Here is a 14,370-nt window from a genome sequence, read left to right as displayed (position 1 = left end):
TCCGTGTTACATTATTTTGTGGTATCTCATAAGGTTTAGCTAGCGTTAGCGATGAGCGTCCGAAAATATTTTTTTACGACTTGATTTTTGTAATTGTAATCGACTTTTCTATACTTTCTAAAAATATAATATGCATGTATTATATATATAAACCTTTCGGAAAAAATTTTGTAAATTCCAGTGAAAACCCTATCAAAATCCGTATTGTAGTTTAGAAGAAAAAAGCGCACAAACAGACAGACGCTGATAGCGACATTATTTAATACTATTTAGAGATAAAAGTACTTTTTTTATTTTTTTTTATTTATTATAAATTTTTAAAGATACAAGTTTTATGCAGTCCCACAAAGCTGTCACACATGACGGCTTCTCTGTAGGTTCTACAAATAATATATATAAACATTTTTAATTTTTAATACATGTATGACACAAAATTATACAATAAACAATATCACAAAATAATATATGTCAAAGTACCTACCTATATACAAATTATTTAGGCAGGTACGTTGAGATGTTCGGGAATACATCAATAATAAAGTTCAGAGATACATTGATTCGTCGCTTATTAGCCAACGCTTAGTGTTTTTGGGGCAGGGTCTCTCATTATTCTGAGGTTTAAAAGAATTATTAAATTCATTGAAAATCTCTGGTATTAAATATTTAAGCGTTCGGCTTCCATACTTATTTGTTACTCTTGGAATAATGAGGCCCTTATTTTCAGTGAATCTTGTTGTGTGATTATGCACCTAATTATGCACTTAATTTATTTATTTTTATTATTTGCTTATTATTATTATTTACCCTGTGATTGTGGCTTATAAGCCAACACTGGTACTTTGTTATACTTATTTAATCAGTAGAATATTAATGTTGCCAACTTTAAACGTACCGCCCAGCTGTAATTTTAGTTTGTCACCTGATTATTTTTTCGTAATGAGTTTTCTGAACTTCGTTATGTTTTTATAAATTGTAACGTCTTATACCAGATAATGTGTTTATAGCTATTTATATGCAGAGAAATGACTTTTTGATCGTTCTTATCAGAGGCAACTGCGGCACACAACAGTTTAAAACGGACACCATTTTCAACCGGAACCGGAACGTAACAATTTATAGACAGACGAAATGTATAACGCTCGAGTTATTATAAGTAGATACCTTATCGTTTTTCACAATTCTACACATAATCAGTTGAAATGAAATTCAAATTCAGAGCAAATTTGAGTTCATTTAACCAAATTTCATGTAAAATTAACACACAGCACAGACAACCGAAGTTAGTACGTTTGATGATAAGGTGAACTTAGTAATGTAGAATTAATTCTACTTTAAAAGCAGAGTAGTGACATCTGTTGACACTTTCAAAAGTACAGAAATATTTTTGTTTGTTTTCCGTATTAATAGCTTTTCTTTCTTGTTTTTGTTTATGTTATGATTGTTTCAAGGACTTATGATAACAGCAGGTCCATTCGCATCCTCCCTTAGAACATCTGGAGCGGGAATAACAAGAGGAGAGAGAGTTTCCTAAATCAAACGTTGGCATATTATCTTGTTCGCATACATTTCTTATCCGAATCTCGGATCGCTTTGACATTTTATCAATAACATTTTTTTGTTGTTTTCCCATAGATAATAATTCCAAACCATTACAAAAACATTGTTACTAAATCAAAGAATAGATTTTTCTAAGTAACCCAATACTTTTTCAATCATAATAAATTAGGTAAATACAAATAAAACAAAATATTTCGTTCATTTTTTCTTCGTGTAAAAACGATTTATATCGGTGTGTTATAATATTTATTGTTTATCGGAATCCATGTCAGGGTGAAATCATACTGGCGTTAATCTCACGCGTGGTAGATTGTGTTAGTTTGGGTTAAAACCATATTATTCTACGAACTTCTGTACTACAAGTACGTACGTATATTCGCTTGATAGTGCCATGTCCTTTTAATGTGTCCCCATAGATAAAAGAAGAACTGAACCAACTGTGGGCGTGTTTGTAGTGATTCAAAATTCTTACCATTATTTGCTTAAATTTCAAGAAGAACTATTTTTCACCATCATATGAAATTCAAATGGGATAGTGACGTACGATATCTGGTTAGTGTAAAGGCGGGTCTCCTGTGCACATTTTTTTCACGATTTACACATGATTGAAAATCAAATGTTTTCTATCAGCCACGGAAAGCAAAAACATTGTAGCCTCGCCCTTAGTGTTTCAACGTTTAGAAAAACAAAACATTGTGTGTGCATGAGACCAGCCTTAAGGCGAAGCTTAATGCTAAATCACTATTTTGATTAATTTTTATAACGAATCGGTGTACATTATGAATACCAAAAAATATGCTTTTGATAAATCGAAGGTTTTCCTATCGTTTCGCTTGAGTAAAATACAAATAAAAAATATAAATCTATAGTACTATAAAAAATATTTTTTCAATAGAAATGTATAAACGCGTGAAGGAAAAGTTTTTAAAAAATACAGTATTATAGCTAAGAGTATCATCTGTGATAGTTTCACTTGCTTAACTTTTTTGCTTTCTTATAAAATTATTTACAAAGTAAATAAAAAAACAGTTTTGTGCTTGAAATCGAACGTTTCTAGACTCCGTTTGTCAAGCGATTTTAATGCCTATTACCTACAATATAAAGTATACCAAGAATATACACACTTTTGGCTTGCAGCTTCCTCTTAAGAGAGACAGAGTGCGTGTTAAACGGTCTAAAACCAAAAGGTATGAAGTCAGTGGTGACAATTCTTTCCATTCAAGTCTATATGGAAGGTATTTATTTTGTTATTCTTTGTTCTATGGGTGAAGAGAACCTGAAAATCGCGAACAGGAGGAACATGTAAAAAGAACTGAGATATGACTGGACATTACTATCATTCAAATTTTCACACTCCCGAATTTTTTTGCCCCTCCCCAACTTTATTGCGCTATACTAGTGTCATTTTTTTAGGGCTTTAGTTTATAGAGGGATTTTTCCCGGACCTAATGGCACTAGTAAAAACTGGAGACGCTTGGAAGGGTCGTAATTGGGTTTTAAAATATGTTTCACGCAAATAATACACTGTTAACATTAAAGAGGTGTTGTTTTTCATTTTCTTTTTACACAGGTAATGTTATTAAAACGTAAATGCTACCTTTTAAAAAATACTCTGTATTACATTTTTAATGTGGACACTTCTCAGTTCTACGAGAAGATGTCAGATTTTGGATTTTTTAAAACTAGGGTGGCATGCAAGCAAAATAATACATATATGGTGTTAAGGGACGTACTTGACTTACTTTAACCAGTGATTCCTGACATTATTACATTATACTGGGTGTTAAGGCACGTACATGACTTACTTTAACCAGTGATTCTTGACATTATTACATTGTACGGGATGTTAAGGGACGTACTTGACTTACTTTAACCAGTGATTCTTGACATTATTACATTATACGGGGTGTTAAGTGACGTACTTATTTACTTTAACCAATGATTCTTGACATTATTACATTGTACGGGATGTTAAGGGACGTACTTGACTTACTTTAACCAGTGATTACTGAAATTATTTCATTATACGGGGTGTTAAGTGACGTACTTATTTACTTTAACCAGTGATTCTTGACATTATTACATTGTACGGGATGTTAAGGGACGTACTTCACTTATTTTGCCAAAGATTCTTGACATCATCACACTATACGGTATGTTAAGGGACGTACTTGACTTACTTTAACCAGTTATCCCTGACATTTGAAATGAAAAATCAAATGAAATTTTGGAATCCGGTGACCTTTTAAATTTTCTTTTTCAATTTTGTTTTTCCAAAACCAAACAACAACAAAAAATTCTTCACAATAAAAATTAGTCACTCAGCCAAGTAAACGCACAACCCCTCATCGCGACCCTAACTGTCCAATAACTAATGATTTTTATAATATCAGGAATCACTGGTTAAAGTAAGTCAAGTACCTCCCTTAACACCCTGTATTTAGGTACCTACTCCAAAAGTGAATGTAGTTAAAGAAGTGAATAAGATAAGATACGCTTAGATGGGTTGATATGGAGTGGACGAACGAAGAAAAGAGTGCAATGACCCAAAAGAGAATAGTAGAAGTAATAGTCGAGTATCCTTGAGACGATGCATGAATTTGAATAAAGACAGGAGTTTGTGCCAAGACAGAAAGGAAAAGGAGGAAGTTCTGAGAAGGAAAAGATATAAAGGGTGGGTAGGACTCTGGTTCCGTCCCGAACATCCTCTCCCAAACCGGCCTACCACGCAATAGATGGGCAAGCGCATCCGACGCCAAGTCCTGGACAAATCTGGCCCATAAACCTGGGCACCCCTGCTAATCACTTGGACCTGACTGACCGAAGCCTTTGAGACGACATTCACGGTTTGAAAATTTAGGGAGAGAAGACGAGAAGGAGATAGGTCAAGGAGAGGTTGGGTTGTACATGACATAGGCTGCTAGTGAAACATTAGGACAGTCTATTTGGAGATATACTTTTTTAAATGCTCTTATAATTTGTCTTAACTAAACCTAATACGGCACTGTTGCCCCTTCTAAACCTTTCTATATTTTGTATCCTTGCTTTTCAGTCTCGCATTTCTTTCAAAAAAACTTTCCATTTATTCGCAGCCAAATGTACAGTCGCGTATAGAAATAGTAGACGCCCCAAGGGTTGGATGGGAGGTATGAGGAGATGTAGCGAAGGTAAAGGGTAGGGCAGTTCTCTCCAACATTTTCTCAATAACAGCAAAAATATTATAAAAAATAAACACTAAAATTTTACATTATTATTATCTATTAGCTGAAGTCCACCGTTTTTCGAAATCTAACGTGGGCTGTGACCTTCCTCTCATTTTGAAGGTCAAGTGAGCGAAATTTCATCAACCTTGAAGTAAAACTGTAGATTTGTATAGAAATCAAACCCACGCCGCTCACCCGTCAGCCCGTCCTCAACATATCACATACGCTTTTTTTTATTAATACATTTCATAAAAATACATACGAAAATATAACTATTATACCCAGCTAAAATGGTAACCATTTTTTTCTTCAAATCGAGACAATTTTTTGCGGCGAGACAGGTATAGCTAAAACCTGTTCTATTATGATAATTTAGCTGTCAAGATTAATAAAGAAAGAAAAAATGCACTCTCGAATTTACAGCAGAGAAAAACCATTCTTTTGTTCTGACTGCAGTTATTCAAAAATCGGTTTTAAAAAATGCATTATCGTATCCACAGTGGAGAAATACCACTAATCTGATATATATTTTTACACCCCATACAGGAGGCCCTGAGGAGAATACTTTTTCTCAGGGCTTATGTCATATTTTGGCATGCTGTGTGGAGGGTGCGGCACCCTTGGCTTAGCTCAGTTTCGCTGCGACATATGTATTGTTTAGCGCACATGGCCTGTGGTCTTGCGTTATTATGTGTCTGAGAGGGGACAAATTATTTTTAATTTATAAACGGCACACCTTGCATCGGCCCATAGCACACAGGTGTTCCGTGGCACATCGGTTGCGGAGCACTGTACAGAGTATAGAGCAAGAGGTCTTTATATCGTATAGGGCAGAGGTTGCGTACGAGAGGTAATATCTATCAATAGCCATCAGGGTACTTTATGGTGCTTTCTAGTCGGAATTCTACTAAGTTCCAATGTATGTTCAAGGACAACTACACTACAGGCCTTGGCGAGTGTCGAATTTTTGCATATTGAGGCGATTGTTATTTATATTTGTTGTTACTGCTCGTGTGTATTGTTTTACCGCAAGTATATTCAATAACCAGAGTGATTAGACTATTTTAAACAATGATTTTGTAGATATTGTGTAGTTGTTTTGGCTCTGGGTTGAGAGGTCGCAGGTTCAAAATCCGATAAAGTGTACAACAAAGTATTAATAATAAAGTTTAGCATTACTGAAATGCTTAAAAGATATATGTGTGTTGTGTACCCGAAGTTAGTTAGATGTTGCCTCACATTGTACTGTAAATTTTGAAATAACTAAATTCTTTCTTGAGCAGATATTCAATTTCATTGGCCTATCTGGGGCGTAGCAGTCGAAATGTACATGGGCGACATCAGTTAGGTTCTTCTTTCGTATGGTGGGGAGGTGGCCATAGGGAAACATCTAGGTCAGCGAGCCAGTCTAAGGCCTCAGGCGTCGCACTGTATACATCATTAATCCCGTCGGGGAATGAATTAACCACATGTTCGGTGGTCTGCACCACACTACATTCACACATCGCCGACTCTTTAAGGACCTACCTGTGCGTCCTGTTGGCATAGCGGCTATGACTGTCCTTCAATGTGGTTTCATTAGTATCACAAACTCTGAGCAGTGAAACTCTTAAGAGATAAAAGGAAACAACTTGGGATAGTCCAGACAAAAATTATTTATTATATTAATTATTATGTATTTGCCGATGTGGTTCTAACCCTTGTTTTATTGTCCATTTTCCATAATAAAGTTGAAAAAAATATTATTAACCAGTTTCTATTGAAATTAAACATTGGATTAGCAAAAATATATATCTACTAAAACTATTGGACGTTATAGGTACTATTTTTTGTCTGAAAAAAAATCAGACTCAATACGTGGTGAAGAGTTTGCATTATTTGTTGATCAATCTTGTTCTACTTGCTGACTACAAGTGGCTGCTCAACTGACTATATTTTTGCCGAACATTTTAGAGCCGAACAAAACCTCGACCATTAAAAAGACAGCCATTTCTAATTCGTATTTCTTTGTTTCAGAATAAAGTTGAAGCCGACCTCTGAGGATGACTACGCGGATTTGACATGTGAAGCAAAACACGAAGCACTGCCGAGGGATCTGCCCATGAGGACAACCGTTCAACTGAGCGTTCTATGTAAGTACCACATTTAATTTGAAAACAGAACATCCTAACCGGATCTACGACCTAAGTTATTTTTTTTCTGGAGTCCCCCAAGGACCTGTCCTGAGACCGCTGTTGATTTTGTTGTTTATTAAAGATATTGACTCGTTACTCATTATTCTTACAAATTGTTGATTTTATTGCCAGATTTGTAATAAAATCGTATATGGTTTTCCTACACGTACGCCTTGGGGATTTCATTTATTCTGCGTCGAATCTGCTTTCATTATTCTTCTGCCAGATCCAACGCTCACTGCTATGCATAGGGGTTATTATGAGAGCTCCATTATGAACCGTAACCCAATCGTCTTTTGGGAGCTTTTATTAACGTCTACTATGAAGAAAATCATAAAAAATTATTGGAAATAAAGGAGATGAACATTTAAAAAATAAATTTAAAAAAGAACAGTCTTTCAAAATGTCTGAAATTTGTCTTAAAAATTGATGCCATTTTTATCCCACAAAGTCACGAAAGAGTCATTTAAAATACCTTTACGCGAGGAGCTTTTTGACTCTCGGTGTGAACAGGGCATTAAGTATAATCCATCTATTTGCATGAATTAGCCTTTGCAAGCGTTGAACTATCAAAGTCACGTGCCGAGTGTTATAAAAAAAAGTATACCATTTTACGTACCTAAAGATCATTAATTATATGACAACAGTATCAGTGATTCCTCACAGGCGAAACAACTCCCACGAATACAATTATAAAAAGCTAGATAATAATGATAATGTCGCTATTCCAAATTCCTTTAATATTCAAAAATCTGTTAATGAAAAAATGTCGGTGAATTATTTTCCCATTTGATCTCTGGTGAGTTGACGTGTTGTTCTTCTACTGTTTTGTATTTATTTTGCTTATATAATGCACTTACATAATGTTGATTGACTAGATGATCATTTGTGGAATAGTGTGTGGAAGGGTTTAGTTTTTCCCATGGGGAAGATTTAACCCGGACATAAAGTCGGAAATTATTATTAAAATATCTTATATACTCGGTCAATTTTTAAAAATTAAATCGCTGAACGTTAGCCGATACTCAAAGCTTTAAGTCTTCGGCTAGGGGTTTTTATTAACACTTTATCAAAATATCAAAAAACATATTATTGATCTTTGATCAGTTTTCATTGGTGAAAGCGTCCGTAAATCATTGTCAAAATTTACTCTTTAGGTAAACACAATTATGCCACGTCACCATTCTAACACCCGATGCAATCAGCTTGTATGTGCCACAAGAAGTATAAAAATAAACAAGCAGTATGGTTTACCGTGTCTATTTGATTTAGAAAAATGCAACGGTGTTGAACTGTGGGTTGTTTCAACTCGTTAGTCGAAAGTACAACATGTTTTTTCTACCTGTTATTAGGTACTGTTTGACTTAAGTCAAGTTTTTCAGGCTTCTTTCAAATTTCTTCTCTTAGCTAAGAATTAGAGTAGGTCAAGTAGATATTATCAAAGGAAGAGTATTTCAGTTAAATAAATCTTTTACTCATCTGTGAAGCACTGAACTTGTTTTTCAATGTTTTTTACAGGTCAAGAAGATCAGATAATATTTGTTACTCTGTAGGTTTTTTTCTGGTTTGCCAGTAGATACAAATCTATATAAATAAAAATGCAAATGTTGGTTTGTTCAAAATCTTTTATCTCCAAAAGTTCTTCACCGATTGCTTTTAATTTATATTTTATTATTTATTGAGTTAGTTTATACAACATTTGAATATAAACAAGATAATATTTCATTTTGTAACTTTAAATATTTTTACAATAAACATAACATTTCTTTTTAAATACATTCATTCTTCAGACTTTCGGACATTTCATCATACATCTTTAGTCCTTTGTACATTAGGCAGTTCTGTGATTTTGATTTCTTCATAAGTGGCGATCTAATTCTATTTACATTTCTGGTTTCGTATTTATGAACATCTCTAGTAAAAACAATTTCATCCTTAAAATATTTTGGCATTTGGTTGTTCATGACTTTATGCACAAAAATTAACACATTAAATAACAGTCTCTTTTTGACACAACATTGCATTCGAATATGCGTGTTTTTATGTACCTTTATCATATAGATGTCACCGGTGACAGGTAAAAATTTGTTTTTTTTTTTAAAACAGCGTAATCTGTTGGAAAAACATGATTTAAAAAAAACAGCGCTATTTGTTGAACGTAAAATCTCTTTGTTTTCTATCTGCACAGAAACACTGATTCACAGCAAAGCGTGGCAGGGAACAGATAGTATTGAATAAAAATAGTTTTGTTGTGAGGCTGAAGGTGGTGGGGACGGGAAGCAGATGGGGAAGAGAAAGGTGGGGAAGGACCAGTTTTTGTTGGAAAATGCAACTGAATGTACGCTAGGGTGGGTTGTTTCTCCAAGCACTGTTAGCTAACGTTTGTGTTGATCTGAATTCATGTACGATAGGGTTGATTGTTTCTCCATGCACTTATTAGCCACTGTTTCTGCTGTAAAAACGTAACTGATTGAATGTACGTTAAGGTTGATTGTTTCTCCAAGCACTTATTATCTAACGTTTGTGTCGAACATAATGAATATACTTTAGGGTAAATTAATTCTCCAAGCACGTATTAGCTACTGGTTGTCTCAGAAATGATCATCTAAACGAATGTACATTAAGGTGCCTATTTTCTCCAAGTAGTTATTAATTTTTGTAAGAAAAATACAATTGAATGAATGTACGTTATGATGGTTTATTTCTCCAAGCATTGGTGTCGGATTGGTTTATCAGGATTTTGACGAACCTAAATATATCTTAAACCGAGCTTAACAAGCAGTTGAAATATCGGCCCTTAGAAAACTGCAACTGAATGTACATTAGGGTGGCTTGTTTCTTCAAGTAGTAGTTATTACTGTTTATCTTAGAAAAATGCAGCTGTATGTGCGCCAGGGTGGCTTGATTGTTTGCCAGCCACCGGGGTGAGCTCTGCCCAAATTGCACCATAACCGAGGTCACGCGCGCAAACAGTTCGTGACTTTGAAACTAACGGCGAGATCGATGCGAATTACTTGGCCCTGCCTTTGACTAAAAACAGGCTTCTAAACTTCTAAAATATTTTATATTTTGAAAACCTGTGTTTTGGTCGAGCAATTAGAGTTGAAGAACACAAACTTGGGGTTGTGTGTATGTACACAACACCGACAATTGTGTGAACTAGTAGAAGTGTTTTTGGTTTGAAAATTTGGTCACCTAGAAATGTTTCAGAAGCTTTAATTAAATACTGCGAGTAGAATACATCTTGGCCTTTAAAATAATCGAGTATTTTTTAGATAAATCTTTTTATAAGCCCAGAAAATAATAATGTATAAGACCTATGAAAACTGCTTTAAAGTTAAAAATCTCCTTCTTACGAACCCATTTTCTGTTATGATTTTATTGTATAGTGTGGCCAATTAAGTTATTTATAAAATGATCGGAAAAAATTAAATATTTATGGCGGAACATCCACAAAATAAAATAAAAGGCACTTTTTGGCCATGTTTTTTTCTTGCATAAATCAAAACAGGCGGATGGTGTTAAGCGGGAATTTAAACCTTATCGCCATCTACATAAGGGTTGTTATTGATAGCGGCTCAATTTAAAATATTAAACGACGTAGTGCATCGCCTTAAATGGTTTTCCTACGTCTTCTTAGTGTTATTAGCCAGAAAAGAACAGCAAGTGCAAGAGATTTTTAAATTTCAGTAATTACGTGATTATTATAATTATTGTTTTCAATTTTTATTACGTTTTTCTTTGACAAACGTCGTCATTGACATCGTTGATTTTTGCTCTTTACGATGTCTTAGAAAAAAAAATCAATTAAAAATATATAAATATATTATAATAATAAAAATAAATAGTAATATTAAAAAATCTGTAAAAGAAAAAATAAGAATACACAGATTTAGGAAATGAGATAAAAAGAATTTGGCATTCTCAAACTATAAAAATATTACCATTTGTTATTTTGGCTACTGGCATTATACCTAGCTCTCTCATTCAAAATTTAGGTGTATTAGATCTATCAAAAAAATTATATGTAAAGATGCAAAAGTCGGTCATTTTGAATACATGTAGGATAACGAAAGTTGAGGGATCAGTAGGATTTATAGGCCCTGTTAGGAGTTCTACCGAGCCGAACCCTCTGATATGAAAATATCTGGAGTCGGTGAATTATTTTCCCATTTGATCTCAGGTGAGTTGACGTGTTGTTCTTGTATCGTTTTGTATTTATTTTGATTATATAATGCCCTTGCATAATTTTGATTGACTAGATGATCATTTGTGGAAAAGTGTGTGGAAGGGTTTAGTTTTTCCTATGGGGAAGATTTAACCCGGACATAAAGTCGGAACAATAAATTTTTTATTTTTTATTAATAAACTTATGTTTATAAGATAAGGTTTTTTATGCATAAAGGATAACGAATTATTATAAGCAATACTTACTCGCCAATAATAACTTGATATTTGATATTTCAGGCAAGTAATTATTGCCTATAATAGAAAAAAAGTTTTTTTTTTTTTACTTCTACCATATCATGTATCACCTTCTGAAGTCAGTGCACTTTACCCCCGGACACCCTATATATAAAAATTCAACTTGCGTATGTTTGTGATCGCAAAACTCTAAAAGTAGTCGACCGATATCGCAGAAAATTTCAAAATTTGTTCTTATTAGTGCCAGGAGTGTTTAGAATGCCAAGGTTTGAATGTTAGAAGTCGGGGATGCCAGAGAAATACTTAACGCTATATCTCAACACCGGATTGAGATAAGGACTCGAATTAAATTCGAAGTAATGTTTCTAATACTCATTACATTTTTCTTTAAATATTTTATGCCTAATCCAGATACATTTTATTTTATTCACTGCCTGGATACCTTTGTACGGTAAACAATCAGAGATATTTTGCACTTCAAAACATATTTTTTTGCGCGTTCAACACGCTCTTCTGTCCTGTTCAGGGTTGACCAAAGTAAAACGAACTCTAAGCAGAATTCTTGCCTGAACAGACTGTGCAATAATTACAATAGCATATTATCTAAGGTTGATATTTTCAGTTGCGAACTTACCAAATACAAGAGGTCATAAAATAATATTTCTCTTATGGTTTGTGAATAATGTTTATGTCTCTATTGTTTATATCTCTATTATGATTTGATTTATATCTACAACCTCTCTCCATGGCTATAAATGTATTGTTTTTTAAATTTTTCGTTTTATATAGTCCAAGATGTGTTCTACTGTCAGTATTTATTTAAAGCTATAGTTAATATTTCTAAACTATTAAATTTCCAAACCAAAAATATATGATTTTGCATTACTTTGCAGTGCATCGCCTTAATATAAAGATTTTCTCGTCCCCTACTTTGACAATCTTGATCTTCAAGCTGTGGTAACTCGGAATATCGTACATAACCTAGAAGTAAGAACTGAGAACACATGCGCCACAAGTCAGGGAAGTTCGAATGCCCGGGGCGCTGCAGTCATTTGAACCTCACCGACAGTACCTACACACGGGGTTTTGCAGTTAAACCAAACGGCAGAGCACTGCGTCCAGTAGTTGAGTTACGTAGAGTCAATTGCTTTGGTTAGAGGCACTTATTTTTAAATATATACCAGCTGACGTGTACCTGGAATTGCTCGACTTTTCTCTACTTTCAATAAATTATATTATATATTGTTATATCTGTCTTACTTTGCAGATTTAAGGGTTGGAAACTCTTTGTTGAAAAGTAAAAGGTTCTACTTCTAATTATGTTTATTTACGATTTAAATAATAGGTCTGGATTTAGCTACAGTGTTCATTACCCGAAGGTTGGTAATTCTCTGGTTCGAGTAGCTTGTTCCCTGTCAATCTCTACTCACAAGTAATTATTACACTCTAGCGACATCTGTCGGACTCTGCAGTAAACTTTATGACTAGCGCCATCTATAGCTTAAATATTCAACTTTTTACCAAACATCACATATAATTTCCATGTATTAGATATATAAAACTTCCTGGAGAAATACTCTAAATGACAGTGAAAACCCTATCAAGCTCCGTTGAATACTAACGTATTTAGAAGAACTATACGCACAAACAGACAGACTCGGATAGTGCCTTTTTTTATACTATTTAGTAATACCAATGTATTGTCACGGTTACGAATTTACTAAAAAATTATCAGGATATGGCCTATAATCCCGTTTTTAGTTCATTATGATCTGGTATGTTCCGAGATATTTCCGAACATTCCACAACTGTGGAATTGTGGAACACTCTCGAATACTCTTGAATGTTCTGGACTGTTTTAGAAATTTTTAGAGGGCGAAATTTCCAGTCCTTTAACGGCACAACTTCAAAAGCACGCCCTTCAGGTAAAAACGGGAACCTTATTCATGGATGGGGGATAGAGGTCTACCACACCATATAACTCACTTGATCGTGCCGGGACTCGTTTCTGAGTTTAACGGCACGCACATTGTAAACTTTTTTTTATAATAAATATATATTGATTATATGTTAAAGTGAGAAACTTTCCAAGGGTAAAATTAGACCGAATGCTTTATAAATGAGATCCCTGAGGTGTGTTTCTACTAAAAACATGTATAATTGTGTGAGAAATATGTGTTCTTTAGTGCAATCTACAATGAAGTCATAGTACCAACCCTAATGTATGGCAGTGAGACGTGATGTAAGAAGAAGGATGAAAGTAGACTGAATACTGTAGAAATGAGATACCTGAGGCGTATGTGTGGTAAAACCATGTATGATCGTGTGACAAATGTGAATATTCGCATTGAATGCAAGGTTGATGTAAGCGTCATGAGTTAGATTAAGCAAGAGACGCTTAGATAGTTAGGGCATGACCAGCGAATGAACGAAGTAAGGAGAGCATAAATATGACGTAAATGTGAATGATGGAAGAAGTCGGGTACGCTCGATGAAGATTAACGATGGCGCGATAAAGTGAACCGAATAATTGAGTCGGGCCGTGTCAAGAGTCAGCAAAACTGATGAGTATATCCACAGAGACAAATCGATTCTTGCACTTACGATAAATTAACAGGCCTTATTAATAAAACACGACAAGAATTACGTATTTTAGTTTTTATGTTTTTAAAAAATATTCTTTTTTTTATTGATGCCCTTTTTTACTCATTTAAAGTACGCTCTAGCGTGTTTAAATCGCACTTTATGGAACGCGCGTTTTTTAAAGTTACCATGGCAACATCAACAAATCAACAAAATGTGAAGTCTAAATGTCAACTTTTAACTATAAATCCAACTATTAATCTTATGTGACAGATTGCAAATTAATGTTTGTGTTTTTCATTTCCATGACAACAAGATATTGTGATGTCACATCACGAATTCATTAATAGTTCTTATTTCCAAATTTTTAATAATAATATCAATATTTATGTTTTCAAAGTGTACCAATAAAAAAAAAATAGCGTGTA

The 14,370-nt window shown here is 34.1% G+C and overlaps 1 protein-coding gene across 1 annotated transcript in view; it reads left to right on the top strand.

Moving 5' to 3' along the window:
• LOC149409600 (nephrin-like) overlaps nucleotides 1–14,370 on the top strand; it is a 301,897-nt gene that overhangs the window by 183,435 nt on the left and 104,092 nt on the right. Inside the window, exon 7 of the mRNA XM_089649459.1 lies at nucleotides 6,777–6,892. Coding sequence (XP_089505585.1) covers nucleotides 6,777–6,892 — 116 coding nt within the window. The remainder of the gene's footprint in view (nucleotides 1–6,776; nucleotides 6,893–14,370) is intronic.

The sequence above is a fragment of the Hesperophylax consimilis genome, chromosome 30 (assembly GCF_061612785.1).
Source record: "Hesperophylax consimilis isolate HC1 chromosome 30, BYU_Hcon_1.0, whole genome shotgun sequence".
Lineage (NCBI taxonomy): Eukaryota > Metazoa > Arthropoda > Insecta > Trichoptera > Limnephilidae > Hesperophylax > Hesperophylax consimilis.
The sequence above is the reverse complement of the archived record's forward strand: the minus strand, read 5'-3'. Positions and strand labels throughout refer to the sequence as shown.